At 38.4% G+C, this 21,793-nt stretch overlaps 1 protein-coding gene across 4 annotated transcripts in view; it reads left to right on the top strand.

Annotated features, from left to right (window-relative positions):
- MTRR (5-methyltetrahydrofolate-homocysteine methyltransferase reductase) overlaps nt 1-21,793 on the top strand; it is a 34,475-nt gene that overhangs the window by 2,610 nt on the left and 10,072 nt on the right. For all 4 annotated transcript variants that reach the window (XM_072853072.1, XM_072853071.1, XM_072853068.1 and 1 more), the window contains 10 exons: nt 362-541; nt 4,950-5,103; nt 6,921-7,038; nt 8,084-8,450; nt 11,465-11,587; nt 13,227-13,380; nt 17,122-17,210; nt 18,867-19,047; nt 20,885-20,927; nt 21,374-21,560. In XM_072853072.1, coding sequence (XP_072709173.1) covers nt 398-541; nt 4,950-5,103; nt 6,921-7,038; nt 8,084-8,450; nt 11,465-11,587; nt 13,227-13,380; nt 17,122-17,210; nt 18,867-19,047; nt 20,885-20,927; nt 21,374-21,560 — 1,560 coding nt within the window. In that variant the 5' untranslated portion in view covers nt 362-397. The remainder of the gene's footprint in view (nt 1-361; nt 542-4,949; nt 5,104-6,920; nt 7,039-8,083; nt 8,451-11,464; nt 11,588-13,226; nt 13,381-17,121; nt 17,211-18,866; nt 19,048-20,884; nt 20,928-21,373; nt 21,561-21,793) is intronic.

Genomic DNA, 21,793 nt, shown 5'->3' on the forward strand with positions numbered 1-21,793 from the left:
TTCTGTGCACATGCACATGAAGCCAGTTATTTAATGAATTTATTTAAAGTGACTGTTAAGGTAATTATTAACATTTTTAGGTAATATAATGTAATATACATTACACTGAAGATGTTGCAATATTACTGCAACATCAAGGCAGTACAGCACATATGACCAATACAATGAGTCCTTTGCAACCTGGCTTACAAAGCCTGATTGTGAGAAATGGCTTTTCTTCATAGTAGATGCCTTATTTCCAAGTTAAACACCAATACTTCTCTCCTTTAAAGTATCTCTTTTTTAATCTAATAAGCAAAGCAAAATCTTGCTGTTATGCATGCAATAAATTCACTTTTTTTTTTTCTTTTTAACCCTGCAGTGTCTTTAAAAAAAAATAAGTGCTCTGTTTTGGGAAATGTGCTGTGATTTAAAAAGGAGGTTTTTGCTCCTCTATGCAACACAAAAGGGGCAGGCAAAAGCCATAGCTGAGGAAATATGGCAGCAAGCAGGTGCCCATGGACTTGAAGCTGATATGCACTGTATAAGTGAAATGGACAAGGTGAGATACTCCATGCTGTTTTGAAAAACAGGTATTTAAGAGCTGCATTTTTCTTCATGTGCTTGAGTGGTGGCTGTTAATAATTGTGAAGGTTGAGCACATGCACCCACCTAAAATGTACCATCTAGTTTTAAATTTTTGTTTCTTATGAATCAGTAATTTGGACCAATACTAACAGACGCTTAATAGCCTTCTGCCAAAGGTACATCTTTCTTGTGATTTTTCTTATTAGAACAGTAAATGAATATATCTTTGATCTCTCTTCTAACAACAGTGCAGGGACTTCTTGAAAACTTTGTATATGCAGTAGCGAATGAATTCTGTATTTACTGGTCAGCTCTCCTGTTGTTAGAAATGATGCTTTTTTTTCTGTTGTTTTTGTGTTGCATTGAGGTCCTGTGTTCTGTTAACTGTGGGCTCCAGCATGACCCTGAGCTTTTGTGGAGTCTTCTTGAGTTACTTAGCATATGCACTCACTCCAGTTCACACTGGAATACACTCAAGTTGTATTCTAGAAAGAAATAAAAAGCTTGGCTGGAGCAAGGAAGTGGCTTTTTATTATTTGCTGTTATCCAAGGGTAAGGATCTGAAAACTGTTAGTGTCTGTCTGTAACTAAAAGCAATATGGACTGTAATTTCCTTCATAAAGTACTTTCAACTGTATGTCCTCAAACAAAAACATTTAAAAAACAAACAAACAAAACTTGGTAGCCTGGTATTTCATATGAGATGAGCAGAAAATAACACCATGCATGCACTTGAAAATGTGAGAAGTTTATAAAAATAATTTAGTTCCCTTTTACCAAGTTGCTTTCTTCCAGATACACTACATGTTGGATATCTGGACATCTGCTTTTGAATGAATGTTCACTGAGTATGTAGCAAAGTGTTACAAAGAGACTTTTATGCAGCCAGCAGGGAATGTGAAGATTGTCCTTATGTTCCTCCATTTCATTTCTTCTGCATTTGACAGGTTTGGAGATTAGTTTCAGGAAGTCGGTAGGCACGACATTTCTAGCCCCGTTATTGGCCTGCCACTTGATAAATCTATTTTGTCAAATTTGGCAAGACAACTCAGAGCTGCGAGTTATTGGTGAGGTAGAAAGATGTATTGAATTGAGAATCTGAGAATTGGGCACTGAGGAAAAAAGTAATTTCTGCAGCTTTGTAGATTTCATCACTTAAGCTTTTCCTTAACCTTTACTATGAATAAAGAGAACTTCTAGAAGCTTAAGTGTAATTGGAGAGAGAAAGGCAGGGTGGCATAATGTACTGGAGCAAGAACTTGCTTGAATTTGGTGGGACCTCTTCTGAAGTCCTTTGGGCATGTTAGATCTGAGAGTTTATTCCACAACATGCACAGTTCAGAGAGGTGTGTGTGTATGCTTTAGGTGAGGAAGTAAGAGGTTTCTGTTTTGTCCATATTTGTCAGTTAGAAGGCCCGTCTTTATGTGGCTGTTGGGTATTTTCCAGACCTTGTCATCACTTAAAGGGATTGCTGTGAAGGTCTATGGATGGAATAGGTGGCTACAGAGTCAATAGTCATAATGTGGTCCTGTTGCCATACAAAAATGAATGGTCAAGTACTGCTCAAGTCTCAGAAACACTAGCTGTTTCCAAGTAGTGTCTCTCATCTACACTCTCATAGGTGAGAAAAGGTTTGGTTGGTTACTTTGGTTGTCTACTGTGATTACTTTTTATGCTTGATGAAAGACTGAAATAAAGTGGAAGTGAGGTAGGAGCAGTCAAATAGGAGGCTAAATGGAGATCATCTTGGGTCACAGTGCATATAGTCAGCCTTGGATGAGTTATCTGAATAAGCATGTTTGCCATGATAATACGTATTGTTCTGGATAAGACGTATCTGGGTGTCTGATCCCATCCTCTTCCTTCAGCAGCCATTCACAGCTTGAGCAGGCTGCTCACTGCTGTTGTGTGGGATTGCTGTCCTCACTTGAGGATTACTTTTGAAGGAAAGAGAAAGAATGGTAACACTGAGGATATAGGAAGAAGTGGAAGGTAAAGTAAAACACTATGTAGTTGTGTAAGGTTTTTGTTGGTCTAGTAATATATCAGACCTCCCATTAATTGTCACAAATTAATGCAGGACCTCTGTCACCAAACATTTGGCTTCCAAAAGGTCTTTAAGCTTGCAGAGGAGAATGTGCAGTGGAGCAAGCAAGAATTTAGTGAACTAATCATACCTCTGTTCTAATACACCACGTTTTACTTTCTGAGCTTGTCTCTTTTTTTTTTTTTTTTAATGGAACACAATTTAATCTAAATATGTGATACCAGTAGACCCTTGCTTTTTTTAGTTGAAGAATTTGCTTTTGTTTGTAAATGCAGTAGTCACCTCTGACAATGCACTGCAGAATCTGTTGTATTTGTACTTATCAAATCAGCTGTGGAAGTTTTGAAAATCTGTGTTACTGCAACAGGACACTTAAGGCCTTTTTTTGCACAACTTATAGTTCAGTTTTGGAAGTTTTGGGAATTTGTGGGAACTTGGAGTTTGCCTGAACGTGTAAAAGACAAAACCTCTATTTGGAATGTCCCTGGACCACAACTCACTGAAGTTTGGCCTAGTACTTGGGGAATATCCTTGCATGCTTACTTTCTTCTCTTCTCTAGGCACCTGCTATTGGCCACTGTGAGAGGCAGGACACTGTTCCAGATGGTAATTTAAGTTGCTTCATGCAACTGCTTTTAGGTTCTTCAGGAAGGTTTTGGAAAAAAATGACAACAGAAAAACCCCTTGATACTCTGTTTCTTTGTATTCCTAACCTTTTTGGATTGTAGGTATAAGGGCTAACTTTTTACATGGCTTGAGGAGGCAGTAAGGTTTGAGTGATTTATTGAGTGAAGTGTTTAGAACCTAATTCCTCAAATTCTGAAGTTTTGAATTGCAGTCCTGAAACTGCTTGAAATGAAACATAGCATCTCTTTCAGTCATTATTTATATTTTCTTATAACCCTACTATTTAATTAAACTTGGAATGCTGGGAGAGAGTTTAAACTGAAACCTCCAGGGAGCAGTAAAAGGAGCTTGGTTTGCTTATTATGGCAAAAAGGAGGCTATGGAGTGACCTAATAGCAGCCTACTTGAGCCAAACTCTTCTTGGCAGCAGAAGACTCTACAACAGGAGGCAAAATCCACTGAGTGCAGCCTGATAAACTCAGATTTGACACTAGTGGAGAAGTTCTTCTGGATGGAAGATGCTGCCCAGAAAAGTGAAGTCTCTACCCTTAGAAGTTTTCAAAATTCAGCCAGAGTCATAGCTGACCTAAAGCAGTTACTCCCACTTGGAGCATGGAGTGGGACTAGGTGACCTCCGGAGGTCACTCCCAAACTGTGATTCTGTGGAGCTGTGTTTCTTTCACATAGGCCCCTAGCTGTCCCTGTGATTCAAAACCCGTAGCCCGTAGGGGTGCTGTGAAAGAGCGCATTGTGCAAGTGACCTGACAGACACCATGCTAGCACAGTGCTGCAGCCTACTATTGGTGGAACGCTGGAATAATCAAAGAAACAGAATGCTTTTTACTTGAGAAGTAATAAATGGTTGCATGAGACCTGAATTTATGGAACTGATGCACAGTCCCAAGTACAGGCAGTTCTTGTCGACCTGGTATAATGGGAGTAGCCCCCATAAACCCATGGGAAACGTGAAAGATTGGTGTTAGCAAAGGGGAGAGAAATGAATTGGGGGCAGGGTGACGGGGCCAAAATGAATCAGACTGTAGAGCACGGTGACTGATTATCTCTGTTCAGAAGCTACCTTCGGTCCCCCAAAGCGCAGGGGTTTTTTTCTGGCAAAGGCAGATGTAACATGGAAGTTATCAGACAGAACCAAATGATCCCTAATGGAACTTAGGAATGATCTCCACAGTTTGTACAGCCACACCCCAGTTATCTGTGTGAAATTATCAGGATTATGGCTAACTGTGTGATTGTGATCATATATACAAAAATACTTTCTCCACTGGACAAAGCAAATACTGTAGGAATTGTGTATTTAAGCTGTCTGAGTGCAGTTGTGAAGTATTCTTCATGTGTGTACTAGCCTGCTCAAAATGCTGCCCTTTGGCATTTGTGTATGGGATCATAGGATAATTCAGGTTGGAAGGGACTTCATGAGGTCATCTTGCGGCAGGGTCAGCCGAAGTCAAAGCAGGTTCCTCAAGGCTTTACCCGGTCTGGTCTTGAAAACTTCAACCAAGATTATACATTGCATCCCCAAAATGACTTGTAATTACTTGAAAGACTTTCTGTGGTTTAATACAGGTAAGATGAGATTAATCATTTTTTCCGTGTACCTTTGGGAAGAGGAAGGGTGGAAGGTAATATCTAAGGCCACAAATAGGTATCAAATGGCACTTTGTAACTTACTTGTTCTATTACTTGTAGTATAACCTGGAAACAGAAAAGGATCCTGTAGTTATTGTTATTTCCACTACTGGTACTGGAGATCCACCAGACACTGCTCGCAAGTTTGTAAAGAAAATTCGAGACACGACCTTGCCACCTGATCATTTTGCACACCTCCAGTATGGATTGCTAGGTGATTTAGTATTTTCTATGTTATTACAGCACTTGTCTGTCAGTGAATAATTTTTATATTTTTTTACTTGTGAATAAGTTGTTGGGGTTTTTTTTAAGTGCTTATAAAACATTTATTTTTATAACATGAACAGCTTTTTTGTGTAATGTCCTCTATGAGCAATAAGGGAGAATTGTTACAGAAATGATCTGAATGTAAGCTACCAATTTAATTTTTTATAGTTTAATTTTCTTTGCATAAACAAAATATGATATAAGCTATCTATAATTATTGAAGTTTTAATTTTGTGTCAAGTCTCTATGGACTAGATGAGTTTACTTGACTTTGCAAGTAATTGGGCATTTTTCTATACAGAGGGAAAGGCAGTATAAAATGTTCTTAAAAAATAAGGTTTTAAGATCATCCCATCCCTTTAAATTTGCAATAATTTTTTTTAATTTTGAATGTCACACTCGTCAGTAGAAGGAATGTAACTTCAGGTTAAAGATTGATATGCAAAATACAGATTTGGCAAAATGTATCTGATATATCTTGAGCTCACGGTAAGGTCAGTTTGAGTTTTCAGGTTGTGTTTAAACATACTCCAGAAACTTCTATTTGAACCTAGGTTATTTTTGCCTGACAAGTTTAAGTTGGTAGGTAGGAGTGAGGAAAATTCTAGATTTCTAGTGAGGAAAGTACCCACTAGAAGGAAGTTTCTAGTGGATATATAATGTGGAAGCCTGAAATATATGCATCCTAATCATGTAGTGTTTTGAGAAGATGTTATGCTATTGCCTAGTTATACATTACAGTTTGTGAAATGGTTAGGTTTTTCATAGCTGACTGAATGCTTATATGCATATATGAAGATAGCATTGTATTAATACTGATTTTTGTGGTAACAGATATTATTATAGTATCTAAGTTATAACATGTTTTGTGATTCTAGTCTAAAAAGTTATCAGTCTTAAAACACATTCATGGTATCCATTTCAGCTTGTCCAATGAAGTGTTCACTCTAAGTACAGTATTTAAGAGGGAGCAGAAGTCTTAAAAAAAAAAAAAAGAAAAAAGAAAAAGAAAAAAGAAAAAGAAAAAGAAAAATAAGGCTGTTATAAAGGAGAAAGTAGTCCATTGTTAGGTGGGGATGATAAGGATCTAGTGGTTTGAAATTGCATACAAGAAAGGGTCAGGCTGTGAAAAGTTGTGATAGTTAGGGTAGTGAAACAGTGGTGTGTATTACTTACAGAATTTGTGAAGACTACCTAACCAGTGGTCTTTGAGATTGTTAGGTAAGCATCTATTAAGGATGAGGTATGTGTGGTTGATCACTTTTAGGGTGGGTCAGTGGTTTAGTTGATGTCTTAAAATCTCAGGTCTTCCATGAACATACCTCCTGAGTACACTGACTATTTGACTGATGACAAAGAGCATCATCTTCTAACAGAACATCTTCATGACTGTTAAAGAGTAGAAAACCCAGTGCAGTGAAAACAAGATCTACAGAGAAATCTTCGATTCCTGTGGAGGAGCATGTTGGACCAAATTCCCTTATGCGTATTTTCCTACACTTCTTACTTCATGTTGTTTAAAATCACTCCTGTGTTTGATTTTTTGAAAAAGTGGAGCTGAGGAACCACTTTTTCAGCTCTAGTTTGGGAAAAACACAATGGTTTTTTTGAAGGTCATAAAACTGTCCTGGTAATATGCACTTTGCTATATCAGATTCTTCTGTTTGCCTGCAAGAAAATCCTATGTTGTCTTTGCAGATCTTTGTCTGTGTAGCCTGGGTGACTGGCTAATTGACATGATTCTTCTTTCCTTGAATTTGCTAGGTCTGGGAGATTCAGAGTACACATTCTTTTGTAATGGTGGAAAGACAGTAGACCGACGACTTCAAGAACTTGGTGCCCAGCACTTCTACGACACAGGATTAGCAGATGATTGTGTAGGGTAAGAGCTGAATGAGTTTGGATTTTATTTCTTCAAGATGCAATAATTACATGTGAATTTGGCTAAACATTCTGAACTCTTTGAAATCAGTTGAGCCTGAATACTCGGCACCTCATAGGAATGAGTCCTGTCTGAACACAGTATGCCTTTTCAGTTTCAGTTGACATTAAGTAAAACTCCATTTTTAAAGTATGAGCAAACATCTATAATGCCCGGAAAAATGGAGACTATTTAGCAGTTTTAGAAATGAAGTAATTCAGAATACATGGAGAGGTTTAAAAATACAGTCTGTTTACTGAAGCAAATAAAAATAAATCCAGTTCCCAGTATGTGTGGTACTGGGTAATGGGATCTCTTTCTACATACACATCAGACTTTTATCCAAGCTCACATCTTGAAGTATAGCTGCTTTAGGCAAACCCTACAATGTTTTTTTAATTTTTTTCTCTCTTCTGTAAAACATCCTTTTTTTTTTTAAAATCATTGTAGAGGAATTATGTAAGAAAACAACTCCCTTCCTGTTCTGTTGCTCTTCCTGGCCGGTAGGCTGCAGTCTTGGCTTATTTATTTTGAACTGCAGATTATATCAGTTCTGTGCATGATGATATGAGGCAATTGAACACAAACATTGCCATAACCATAAAACTTGTATCTTGTGTTCTAAAATAATAAAAATCGAACATTAGTGTAAGCTATTGATGTTGCTGTTGCACAGTGAAAAGTTGCATATTTTGCTACCATCCCTTCAACTTCCTGTCATAAAGTTCAGCATAAGAAAATAAAAATGAGAAACTGGAAGAAGCGTGAGGCTGTTACACACTTTAGACTCTATAAATTTACATGATTTACATGATCATTTAATAATTAAATGAAAATATTTTTTTAACAAGTCATCTTGGTAACAGCTGCAGATGTATATTAAAAAATGGAAAATGAATAGTGTTTTTAGCTTTTGTGGTCTTTTTCATTATTTGTAAGTTAACAGTCCAGTAAGTCACAATAAGTCACCCATTCCTTCCTCCTTGTTTTTTTCCTCCCTCCCCAGTTTGGAACTAGTGGTTGATCCTTGGATTGATGGACTTTGGCTTGCCCTCGAGGAAGCATTTCTATTGCAGAAAGAAAAAGAAGGCATGAGTAGTGATGCTGTTTCTAGCTCTCTCTCTGCAGCCCCGTACGTTGGGCATGAACTAAACTTAAGCTCAGAAGTACAGAACTTGAAGCTAGAAGATGAAAGAGTGAGGAGTTCTGATGTTCTGACACAGAAACTGGTTGACATCCATCTTGTGGCTTCAGCTAGAGACACCGAACCTTCACTTGTTCATTCTGTCCCTCCTGTCTCTCAGTCTGCTCTTAATATTCCTGCCTTGCCACCCGAATATATAGAGGTGCAGTTTCAGGACGCCCATGGTGAGGTAAGGACTTCACGTTGAATGATGAAAGCCTGCAGCTCTGGTAGGAGCATGAGTGTGTATTCCTACACCTGGCTCAAAAGAGCAAGTGGATACTTAAATAAAGGAGATAACGTCCCTGAACGCAGGAGGTTTTTGAATTGTAAGTGAAAGGTCCATTTTTATTGTGAAAATGTAGTTACCACCATATAAGTTATGGACACAGATGTAAAAGTATAATTTAGCTAAATAATAATTCAATAAAGGAATGGCATTACAGTGCCAGGAATGGAAGAATTAAAATCCTCAGTGGCTTATGTTAGGATGGTGAAAACATCTTCCTCTAGAAAGGAGCATAGTACAATTTCTGTTCAAATTTTTAGTACTTGCAGAATGCCTTAGGAGGGTGTAAAATTGCTCAAAATCTTGCTGCATATTTAATAACAGAGAATCTTGTCATTGTAAAAACATGATCATAATTTTACTATTGAAAACAGAAGATGAACTGTAGATTGAAAGCCAGTGTGCTTTTTCCTATGAAGCCATGTTGAACAAAGACCTGCTGTACAAAGAGAAGAATTAGCACGAGCTGGTGATCACCTCCAGTTGGCATATTTAGTGTTCAAAATGAACTGGAAAGCGTGACTCAAACTTTTCTGGTTGCCTGTCAGAGGGCAGATGTTTTGGTTGTCTGTGCAAGGGAGCAGTGAGGGCTGGCTGCTCTTCAAGGGACTGGGAGCCAGGAGCCGAGTGTGGTAACAGCCAGCCGCGTTCCCCGATACCCAAGCAATGCAAACCAGGAGATGGCAGCCAGGATCAGCCAAGAGTGCAGATCATCAGACAAGTTTGTGGGAATGAGGTGGGTCTGGGGCCAAGCCTGGAAGCCGGTCTGCAGATCGAGGCCTGGATCAACAGCATCTGTGGCCAGCTGTGGGCATGGTTGTGGCTGAGCTGCCGACCAGTACTCCTGTGATGTAGCTCGGGCAGGGACTGAAGACCCAGGGCTGAGCTGAGATGGGGCTCCTGGGCCCGTGAGCAGAAGTGGGGGTGGAGTCCTCTGGTGAGGCTGGTCAGGACCATGAAAGCCCATTAGTATCCTCAGGGCCCTGACACTCTCTCTGTTGAGGGTGTCAATGCTAACGCTGAGAGAATCACTTAGTCTAGCTAATATAATTATGTAAGAGTGTATGAATTTAAACACTGGATAATTTTGCTTTTCTTTTAAACCTCATATTGTGGTTGGTTTTGCTCAGGTTGTTGAATTAAATAATCCAAATTACTGAAACAAAGATTTGTGATTTAGAACTACTCTTTGGTTAAAGACTAGTACTTGGGTTGAAAGTGGTGCTATAGTGGTTAAGAGAGCCCATTTTCTTATTTTAAAGTCATAGCATATATTCAGGCTGATCTCTGAAATAATTGATCAGGTTCTAATATAGATGCCTTAACTTTTCTGTAAATAGAAGAAAAGTAAATTTTGCTTTCAAACAGCAAATTGAAAAAGCTGAATCTGCTAATCTGGAATTCAGTGACAGATTAAAAATTATAGTCCAGATTTCAGGTATAAAGCTGGATGGTTGTCTTGAGCCTTGGAAAGAATCAGATGCAGGTTTGTTTTTTTTCCTTTGGCGCTATTTTTGACATAGTTGGCTAGATCTTGTCAACAAGTAGGTCTATGTAGGGTCATGTTTGTTTTTACAAGTATGACACAATTCATGTCCTTTTCCAGTATCTTATATTGCAACAACCATGGGTATTTTTTGCCAAGCACAGTGGAAGTTGGCTTGCTTTGAAATGCATCAACTTGAAGTTTGGATATCTCCAGAAAGAGACACTCTACCATTTAAAGAAGGCTGGGTACATGGTCTCTCTGGTTACTTATATGATCTATGTCTTGGGCTGTTGAGTCTCAGGGTTGAATTAACAAGCTGCTGCTTATTGGTAGCAGAGCAGTAATGGTCTGCATCTTAAGCCTTTGTGGCAAGTGTAAGATAATACAATTTAGCTTAAATCTTGATCTCATCATGCCTTGAACTTGACTTGGAGGGAATATGAATGCAGACAGTTATCACAGTCCAGCTGATGCACAATAACATGATATGGCCCAAGCCGTTAATCACCATGTCAAAATTTTAAGAGAATAATAAAACTTCCAACTGTTGGTCTCAAGTGATTCTCCTGTCTCCTTTTTTTTCATTAGGAAATCTTCAGATTAAGGAATATTCTCTTCCTGGTAGAATAATTCCTTTCCATTTGACAAGAGTATCGTTATGGACATTTGGTATCTGTCCCCTCTGTCTTTTCATTTTTGTCTGTATTGATCTCAAAGGAAGCTTGCTGACAATAGTGATGGAGAAATGAGGGCCATAGTCTGATCTTCAAGTGACAGCCTTTGGCAGAGGTCATCTGGAATTACTCTTGGTGCCCATTTACAATGATTGGGGCATGTTTCCACCTGAATGGAAATGATGTGGCATAACATGATGCTGTTTTGTAGTCTGGAGTTTGCTGATTAGCTCTAAATTTAGCTGTAGTTTTTAAAATTCCTCTTATAAATTGCCTGTAATAATAGCCCCATCTGCTCCCCAAAGTCTTAATCTGTAAATTTGCAATGATGTTTTTAAATACCTTCTGTTCTTACTGCTTATGTCCATTCTGTACACCTAGTAATCCTTTAATTAGGGGGGAGTTTTCTGGGTTTTGACATAAATGTCATTCTCTAATTGGCTATTTTCAAGGCAGCCCTTGAAAAAGGAAACAGCTAGCTGCATTTGGTAGTAGTTTAGGCCCATTAGACCATTCAATCCTACTGACTTTTTATAATTGAATATATGTGTGTTTCTGCTTGGATATGATTTTTAAAAATGTAGAGCAAAACACTATGTATATAGAAGATTCATGTTTTTCCTCATTGTTTTGAATTGTTTTCTAATACTGTTTCAAAAAAATTGTACCAACAGTAATTCCTGTATGTCATAGTAAGCTGTCATTCAGCTGATTTGCATTTTTAGTGTAAGTTTTTGCGTCCTCTTTTTCAGAATCCACATCTGTCCTCACTGATTTCAGAGGGAACAACCTTTGAAGTGCCTGTTACAAAAGCAGTTCAGCTCACTAGAGAAGATGCGATAAAAACTGCATTGCTTTTAGAACTTGATATTGCAGTAAGTTAGTGATGGCTTTTACTTTAGTGGGTTAAAATAAAGGGTGAAAAGCATGTGTGTTATGTATAATAACTGAAAATTATTTATTTGACTGCTTAAAAAGAAAAAATAATTCCCTATACAACAGGTGTCAACAGGGTGTCAGCTTAGGCTGATCCATTTTCTAAATGCAAAGCTTGATTTGTTCACTGAAAGATATGACTCCATGAAGTCAAAACAGAAAGAAAGTGTCAAATTAATTTCTTTGTTGTTTCATGGATATTGTATTGACTGAAATACCTTTTTGAAGGGAATTTGCAGTGGAGAACGGCAGGCAGGGAATATTGAAAATGAATAATCTTTCAGTTTGTAAGTATACAACTTAGGGAATGTTCAGAAACTGTATAGTAAATTGTGACTATTCCTTGTGGTAGGTAATCTACACAAGTAATAATTTGACTAGAATGATCAAGTGATAAGAATCGTTAGCTCTTGAGCACTGTTTCTGCTTCTGGCATTCATTTGCTCTGACTTGTTAACATACTACTCAAACTGTCAACCTCTGTTACCCTAGGTGTAAAAACTGGTTTAGTTTATTCAGGGAAGATCATATTTTGTATACTGGTTTGAAGAAGAAAGGAAGAGAGTGCTCGACATTACTTTACAAGAAATCTTTAAAAGGAAAATATGTTGCTTTTGAGCGGTTTTCCAAATTTGTAGAATACTGCCTTTAGGATATTGTGATTTTGTCAGTAACTTTTATTGGACTCTATTAGCCTAATCTGTGTCCGTATCCATGGGACATCTTTAAATCTCAGCTATAAATAGAGTCTATTAAGTTTTGAGCAACTGAGATGACATGGTTTTTTGCATATATTTGTATGTATACATGTATCTTGTCATCAGCATGCACTGAAAATTTGAACATTTTTTTGCCCTTTTTTCCTAACATTCTGAACAGTCTGTGTATGCAGGCCACCTCATCTGATACATAAGGGAAACATAATGATGCAAGTATAATTCTGTATGTTCCTATAACAGGCAGAAGCTTGAGTAGGGTTTCAGCAGTTGCGCACAAGAACCTCAGCCAACTAAGTAGAATCAAGGTCTTAAGATCTGAGATACCTTTTAATTTTCATTGTGCTCTTCTCTTGCTATTTTTCTTTTTTCCTCCAGAAAATAAAAACAGTTGGGGGCATTTCAGTCACAGTTCATCAAATAGTTTAACCAGCAAATTTTCTTTTAATGATAATGTATCTTTGTATAAAGTTGCATTAATTATGAAGACTTCATTTCTCTGCTCTTTTCAAACCAGAAAACAAAGTATATCAGTAATTAATGATCTGGGCTGATTATATAACACATCCTCTTAATACATATTTATTTTCCTTCTGTTTAGGCTGCTGAGCAGTTCTTATTAAAGAGTGTCCAAATATTTAAACCAGATAAGGAAAGATTTTTCCAATTAGTAAGGTTAAACCTGAAAAGAAAACACGAGTAGTTTCTGATGTGCTCCAAACAGTGAAGCGCTAGTATAGAGTAACAGAACATATGACTTCATGTGACTGTGATAGTAGGAAGACTGTTGTTAGGAGTGGGGATGCTGTTGGACTTGGTTTGTGATACAATTTAATAGGAATTATTTCATATTTTAAAACAGGATACAGTCTTTGACTACCAACCTGGAGATGCTTTCTGTGTAATATGTCCCAACAATGTCAGTGAGGTGGAAGAACTTCTTCACATCTTGGGACTTTCTGAAAAAGGAGAGCATTTTGTTTGCGTAAAGGTTAAGCAGGGCACTAAAAAGAAAGGTATGGTGTGATGCACTGGTCATGAACAAGTACTCCTTTCTGTGTTGGTAGTAGTTGATATGCATAGTTTTGTATGTTTTTATCTTTAGTAGTGGGACACAGCTGTCATTTCACGGAGGCATGTTGGAAGTCACAGAGATGTGTTAAAAAAGAGAGGATGCATAGAATGCTGCTGCTGGTTTTACTATAGATTAGTTAGCTTCTGACTGGGAGCTTGAGCCTGGCATTGGCATTCATCCATCTCATTCTTCCTCTGTGCTCCTTCATGTTTATGGAGATGAATCTTTAATCACATAACCTAACAATCCCCCACTTGAAAGTAAAAGCTCTCCTGACACAGCACTTCACATCAATCTGTTTTACATCCTAAGAGGGCCTCTCTCCTGAAGCAGAAGACTCAGTGCTGCTGCAAGGTGCCTTTTAAGAGGCTTTTAGGTCTATGTGGATCTGCTCTGCTGAGTCTTATGATGCCACGGCTCAGAAAGGGTAGCTGCAGGTTCAAGGTACGCCTGTGTGACTGCCCAGCTGGACCTGTGAGAATTACTTTTCTCTTGCCTTGCGATTGGTGTCTTAATGGTGCTGCTGAGTTGTGCCTTTAGTTCTGCAAGATGGGGTAGGGCTCTTTGTTGTTCCAGTCTATGTGTAAATCAGTTCCCATGGTGAGGTTCCCTGCATCCTTGAAGGCAACACAAGTTGTCCCTTAAGTATGAGATGTAAATGGACCCCTGTTCTTTGAATTGGTGAGTAACTCACTTGTTAATGAGGTGAGTTTACATGACAGGCCATGTTGTAACATATTATATGGGATGTCCAGGCCCAGCTGATCCCCATCCTTGACCCCCACTCCAGTAACTAATCTCTGCTGGTAGGGGTCACCGGTTAGATTTGGTGCAGAGCCAGTATCAGTTACAGCCTGGTCCTTGCACTGGGGATGAGCCCTGCATCTGCAGGGCTGGTCTGGCTGTTATCCAGCCCCATTGTGCTGAACCCCCTTCCCCTCAACTCCCACTCTTGGGGAACCCCCATTGTCCTTGTTCCTCTGGGACAGACCCCCTCCAAACACACCAGCTTCTCCCCCCCGCCCCCCCCCCCCCCAAAAAAAAAAAAAAAAGAAGTCCCAGGAGGGTCCCAGCTTTGTAACAATCAGGACCAGCCCTTTGGATCAGGGCTGGTCCTGAACAGCCTCAAGCTGTTCACCCCGTCCAGGGCCCAACAACCGTGCACAGGCAAGCAGCAAGAGATTGTGTGGTGTGGGGGGGATTTAACAGGTATGCTACTTTTACTCTTTACACTATTTACAGATTTTACAGAATCAAGCACATTTACAAAGGAAGCAATTAAAAGGGAAGGGTATAGTGAAGGAAGATGTAGTGGAGAGCCAAAAGCATCAGATCTTCATAGGAAGGTGGGCTTGAAATTTTATCCTACCTGAAGGCTAGTAGATTTCTCTGCTCAAATCAGAGCCCTGCTACCTGGCTGCATAAAATTTGAATCTCTGAATTTGAACAGCATGTTCAAAGTGAAGGTCTCCTCGAATAGGCACAGAGAGATATTCTCTCCTTCCTGCCTACAGTAGTTCCCTTTCTTCTGCTATACTGATGTTGCAGGAAGGACGTAAAGCTGCCCTAACAGGGCACTTTGAGTTCATCAGTGTCAGAGCACTTTCCATGTGGAACAGAGCCTGTATAGCCAAGTGGACATAGCTTAGCCCCTTGATTGTTCTTGTATACCAAAAAAACCTGTCCTTCCAAGGCAAAGTTGGTAAAACTATTGAGTGAATGTTGGAATATCAGTGCTCTCATCCTGTGTGTAAATAATCCAGGTTATTGCATCTCTGGCTGCATAATGTAACACTAATCAGGGAAAAAAGATGAAATTATATGTTATCTATGCAACTTTTTGCCATATCTTGTATGTAAAATGGCATGCCTGTTTGTGAATCTTAATGAATGGTAATGGAAAGGAAGATCATAGCACTGGGTTGCAGCACAGAGAATCAAAGTTCTTGGTTCTGCTCTTGAGTCTTCTGGGTGAGCCAGAGCAAATCATGCTGACTTTTTACACTTGCCTTGGATACTTGGCCAGGACCTAGCAAGTTGCTGCTAATCCACTCATCTCCAATCATGGCTTGTACACTGACTTCCATCCACTGCAGTTATGAAGTTAAATGGTTTAGGATCAAACCCAAATTAATTTCTTTGGAGATGTGCTAGTGAGCAGAGACTCATTAAGTTACTATAACTTAATTACTTGTTGTTGCCAATCTGTACCAAAGAATTCAGCTCTATAATGCAGCTTTGCAATTCCGAGCAATGTTCCAGAGTTGCTTTCCTTTTGAGATGGTTGTCTCTTAACTGCATTCACATTTCTGAGGAATTTGTAATAGTTACTACAAACTATTATGGTTGTGGGTTTACTGAATGAAGAGAGCTGAAAAACCTGGGAGAAGAGAAGAGCATGGAGAGCAGGCTGTGCCTCTGCTGCATCTTCAAGATTTACCAGGAATTCCACTGAATTTTGTTCACAACCTCTCTTTGTTCGGTCTTTGAATTCTTTGATGAAGTAGGTGAGATAAATTGAGAGGACAAAACAGAAATTATTTGAAGTCTGGTACGACATCTGTTGTTCAAATACTGGATTTCTGTAGTTGGGTTTTTATTATAGGTCTGAGCATCCTAGGAGGAGGATTAAGTACTTCTTGTAACATGCTGTCAGCATGCTCAAGAAAAGGAAGTTTATATAAATGTGAAAATGGATGCTTCTTTCCTGCGTTATATTTATGCCAATCCTCTTATCTTCTAAAAGTAAATTTTGTTCTTTGTAGCAAGGGTTCAGTCAAGTAATGCTGATACAAAGAGGTAGTTTAGCAAGTTATATAAGTATATTCTTGGAGCGAAAATTCTGTAGTATTAAAGGGCTCTTGAGCATGGAAGAAAGCATAGTAAGAATCAGTAGCTAGATGTCAAGCCAAGAAACATTGTCAAGAGAAATCCCAACATGCAAGTTGGGTCTGTAAGGAAGCAATTTGGGACCTGCAGAGCTTATTAATTAAAGGTGTTTTGTCACATAAATGCCCTTACATTGCTTTTGGGGTTAACTTAGAATAGCCACTTTAGTATGACATGGCATGAGGCTGATAAGCCTGGCTGCACCCTGCCCCAATTCCATGAAGGGATAGATGGGATGTCAGTGTACCTTCTTCCCAGAAATGGAACCTGTATAGAGTACAGGAGGGGTTATTTGCTTGTTCAAAACCCCTTGGATCTGCTGGGCCTCCGAAGCTCCAGCTTGGCGCTGGCTGCATACACCTTTGGTTAGATCATTAGAAAACTTCAGCATGTAGCAATTTTCAGGAGTGCTTATTGATGGAGGGGAAAAAAATGTGCATGTTCCTTTTCCTGGTAAGCATTCCTCTGAATTTCTTCAAGGTGGAAAGTGGCAACAAAGCCTTGAGTGGTTTAGCAATGAAATTTATTTGAACGCTCATATATTATACCCCTTTTTTGTTTCCTGCTTTCCTGATAAGTTTTGACTTTTAATTGGAAAATTGTCGTTGATACTTTATTGGAAAACTGTCTTGCCGTTTAGTTTATAATTTCCACTAACCAGCTGGGGCTCAAACATACAAAATTGAATGCAGTTTAGCTCTTGTATTTCTTGAAGGAGCAAGCACTCTGTGATACCATTTTTGGATGTTAATAGATGCATGTTTTGTTTTGTTTTTTTCTCCCACTGAACTAGGAGCAGCTCATCCACAACACATCCCTGAAAGAAGCACTCTGAAATTCATTCTAACCTGGTGTCTGGAAATAAGAGCAATTCCCAAAAAGGTGTTTATGTGTTTGTTCTTTTAAAGATAAATCCTCCGTAATTCTGTGCTGTATGGACTCTTACAGATCTGTCCTTGCTTCATGTGTAGTTACCACGTTTCTTGGTGAATAAGGATTGTCAGTTTGATGCTGCTGTTTGTACTTTATTCTGAGAAATTTCACTTCTAGTACTTTATCTGGCAAACTATGAGATACTGAAATCTCTATTCCCGTTCTGCAGTACCTTGATTCATAACTAGTCTGGAAGTAAGCAGAAAAGCATTAGATATTTGGTGCCAGATAACTGGAAGGCTGACTGAACCTGGCCTCATAGGCATTTTAGAGAAATCATTCTTTCTAATCAGAGGGAGCCATATCTGTCAAGTTCTGTCACTGAAAATATGCATGTTGCTCTATGCAAACATACCATGATGTCTTGTAAATTATTTTAAAGCTTTTCTTTAGCATTTCAGTAACCTGGCAGAATTTGAAGAAAGATTTTTGCTTGTATAGTATTTGTTCTCACAATGTGTGAATATTATTTTCCTTTAATTCTGTGCCTGCAAAAAACTGGAAGCTTGCATCTGGAAATGCATACATATTTCTGCTATTGTCAAAACACATTCTAAAGATAAATTTGTATGAAGGATGAAGCTAAGCAGTTGTGTTGGTTGGGTCTTTGAGGGAAATCAGTTTTTGGAAGGATCTTTTCACTCAATTTAGTGGATTTCGCAGCAGAAGAGAAGAGAATCTTCCAATTGTTTCAACCTTTTCAAAACTGCATTTAACAATTTTGAAACTTTGTCTCAACAATAAGAGTAGGCAGAGAGTGCTGGCTCGGGAATATCGCCCAAGCCAGTTTTTGTAACCTATCTGCTTTATTACCTGTTCAGTGTAGAATGTGCTTTATGTAACTCCATACTCAAAACTATTGTCTGGAAGCTCAGTGTTCCAGCACACTAAAATTACTTTCCAAGTATTCTTTTGTGTAGAATATGTCGTCTGATTGCACTGGGTGTTTTGGATCACTTTTCTTTTATGGACTGTGTCTATTTCCACCTTGCTTTTGGAAAAACACTTGTAACTATTTACATCTGACTTTTACTTTATCTTACAATGCTCAATTTAATTTTCTCTTAAGAAAAGCTTGCAGTACCATTATGTAGGCATAAAGTATGGAATAAAACACCACAGCGATGTTTACATGACTCATTAAATACCATACTTTATTTACAGTGATACATCTTCTAAGACTTTTTATTATTCCTTTCCTGTCTTCTGTAACTTAGCAAATGGTGTTTTGTCTTGAATTAATTTGTGTTATGGAGCTGTTTACTTAACTAAAGTGGAAATACATAAATAAGAAAGCCTTTCATAAATTTGGGATTTTTCAGGGAATGGGTTGTGCCTGTTTGTCTCTCTCCCCCGCGCAGGCTAAGTAGGGTTGTCTGACCTGCTAGCTTGTCCCAGACATTAGAGGAGCAGTCAAAAAAAAAAAAAAAAGGTGAATTTTTCATAATAGGTGAAAGTGTGCATTGGGAAATAAATTGTATTATCCATTAACCTGTCAGGTGACTGCTTTCTGTCCTCAGGCATCCCAAGTTTTTCCCAGATTTGTGACCATTTTTCCAAATGGACAAGTTTTTTTACCCTTCACTCTCATTTTCTTCCCTGCAGGCATTTTTGCGAGCTCTTGTAGAATGTACCAGTGATGCGGGAGAAAAACGGAGGCTTCAAGAACTTTGCAGCAGACAAGGAGCCTCTGATTACACACGCTTTATTAGAGATTCTAATGTTTGCTTGCTGGATTTACTTCATGCTTTTCCAAGCTGCAAGCCTTCACTTAACCTGTTAATTGGTAAGTAACTGATTTAGATTTAATTAGATTTGGTTTCTGAAAATGCATCAGACTAAATGTTCAATTTCCCAAGAAAGGGGAATAACTGTTCAGCTAACAGCTTTAGAAATATTATAGTATCCATAGTGATCAAACTAAAATTCTTGTTGGGGAACAAAGCTCTGTTCTCCAGTTTGTAGTCTTTGGCCTTCATTCTGCAAACACTTAGGTACATACTTATGCTTCAGTTGACTCTGGATTGCTCCTGTGCATAAAAAAATAAGTGTAAGGTGTTTGCAGGATTAGGGTCTTTAAGAAACAGTTCATCAAGTGCTTACAATTAAAAGAGACATGTTTTTACAACTCCTGATTTCCCTGCCTACGTGTTCTTCTCTTGCACTTCTACCTGTTAAAATGGAAAGCTTTTTCCAGTATATTTGTATTTATGCAATGTCCAACACACTCGCTGGGTTCCGTATATAAAACATTGAAGGAATGAGACTCCAACTGTAATAATCTCAAATACATCTGAAAATAGTGGCAGTTATTTTCCAGATTAAAAAACAGAATTTCTTAATAAGTTTCATTATATGAAACAAAAAGATTGCTTTTTATGTTCTTGCAATTATCTTCTATCGCCTACCCCAAATCTCTCCTTCTTAGTACACTGTGGGGATTTAAAAAAATAAATACAAGCTCTGCTCCACTTTATACAAATACATGAATATTCACAGTGAAAGCAAAAGCATGTAGCTTTTCAAAGGTGGTATGGAACGTGCTGTAGCAACTGAACTGAATAAAAGGAAATTTTGAAAGTTTTTTAAATGTGTTCCCCCAGGGAAATAATGTGCTGAATGGGCTTAGTGTCGTCTTTAAGTGATTTCACTGAACTAGCTTTTCTTAACTCTGACTTGCAACATTCTTATGTAGCAGAGCATCTTTAAAATATGTCAGGGTGTCCATGTACTGGTTGGAACATCTGCAAAAGGGTGGTACATGTGGAAAAACAGCTAAAAAGCAGTTAAACTGATGTTACCCTGTTATTCCACTGTATGTTTTCCGGCATTTGCTACACCCAATTTTTCTGGTATTGCTCGCTTGTTGTCACCATTCCCCACCGCAGTGTTCACTTAGCGATGTGTCTGTCTCCTTTTAATATGCCCTTCTCCTCAGCCAAAATGTGCAGTCTGCATGCAAGTCATTCCTTTGAAGGTACCAGTGAGTTTGACCTTTTCTGTATATGTACATACATACGTAGATATAAATGTGTGTGTGTGATATATATAGTGGGTTTCTCACTGAAAAAATGCCCAGTAGACTCCTGTCTCTGTTGTTGGTTTTTTAGCTGTGATTTCAAAAGTTTGCATAGGTACTCATAGTGGTTTGAAATTGAACTGACACATCTGCTTCTAGGACATTACATATAGGAAACTTTCAATGAAGCAAGTCCTATTCTGAGAGCTTTTGAGCTCTTAGGTGAAAGGTAGGGAAAATTAAATTTCAAGCTTCACCTTGTTCACTAGCTACTGGCATCTCTTTTGTCCACCTTACAGTTGTTTTTAATTGACCAAGAACCCCATAAATTAACTGTTGTGGCCTCATTTTATAGGCTCTGTAACACATGTTCCACAAAGTCTGAAAAACATTCAAAATACGGTTCAAGTCTTAATAGCTTATTTCTGAACCTCAAACACTGGATGTTAATAGAGTAAAATTACAGTTAAATTATAATATGCTTGTAATCTGTTGTAGTGTAAACACTCATTATATGATATTTTCATTTTCATTTGGGGTGAATCAAATAATAAGTTATGTGTTTTGGTTTTTGTTTTTTGTTTTGTTTTTTTTTTCCCCCCAGAACATCTTCCTAAATTACAAGCCAGATCCTATTCAGCGTCAAGGTAATGAAATACTCAAATTATATCTCCCTGGTAATTTAGGTATGCTTTTTTCTCAAATGTGTGTGTGTACGTTATAATCTAAAGAAGAAAGAGAGAAACAAAGGATAAAACCTGAGGAAAAACTGATTGTGTCCCTGTTGCAAAAAACCACAGGGTTTGACTATTTCAAACAACATTGTTTTGAGCGTCTGGCAGGACTTTGGTGGAGTTCTCGAACAAGCGCACACACATGTGAATCTGGTAGGAATTTGGTTTCCCTTCTGTAGGCACTGGCCTCTGAGTCCAACCTTAAGACTTTTTCTAACTGTATATAAATATCACATAGTTAGCTGAACACTGGGAATCTCGATTCAGATGAGGTGGTTTGGGCTGCAAATGGACCTGCTGTAAGATTGTACAGCTATCTCTCAGGTTTTGGGATTTTTTTTATACTTTTGTCTTCGCAGTTCAAACTTACATCAGCCAGGAAAACTGTGCTTTGTATTTAATATTGTGGAGTTCCCTGCCTGTCCTGCTAGACCAGTCTCACGAAAAGGAGTATGTACAGGGTGGCTTGCTAAGTTAGTTGCACCTTTACTGCACCCCAATAAAAACACTCCGGATACAAAGGGAGAAAGCTCTTCAACTGAAAAGGTATGAATATTAGATCTAAACTCCTTAACAGTTAAATTTATGCATGTTTGAAACAACTGCAGGTTTCTTTGTTCACTGCTCTCATGTAATGTGGGTGTTTTGGCAGCATACACCTTAATTTTGCAGTTCTACCCTACTTGTAAGTTTACCCTTCCCTCTGTAACATGTCTAGAACTTCATTGCTAAGTTGCTAAACTTACGTTTTACTTCAGCTGTGGATACCTGAGTTGTGA

This window comes from Ciconia boyciana, chromosome 2 (genome assembly GCF_034638445.1).
Source record: "Ciconia boyciana chromosome 2, ASM3463844v1, whole genome shotgun sequence".
NCBI classification, from domain to species: domain Eukaryota; kingdom Metazoa; phylum Chordata; class Aves; order Ciconiiformes; family Ciconiidae; genus Ciconia; species Ciconia boyciana.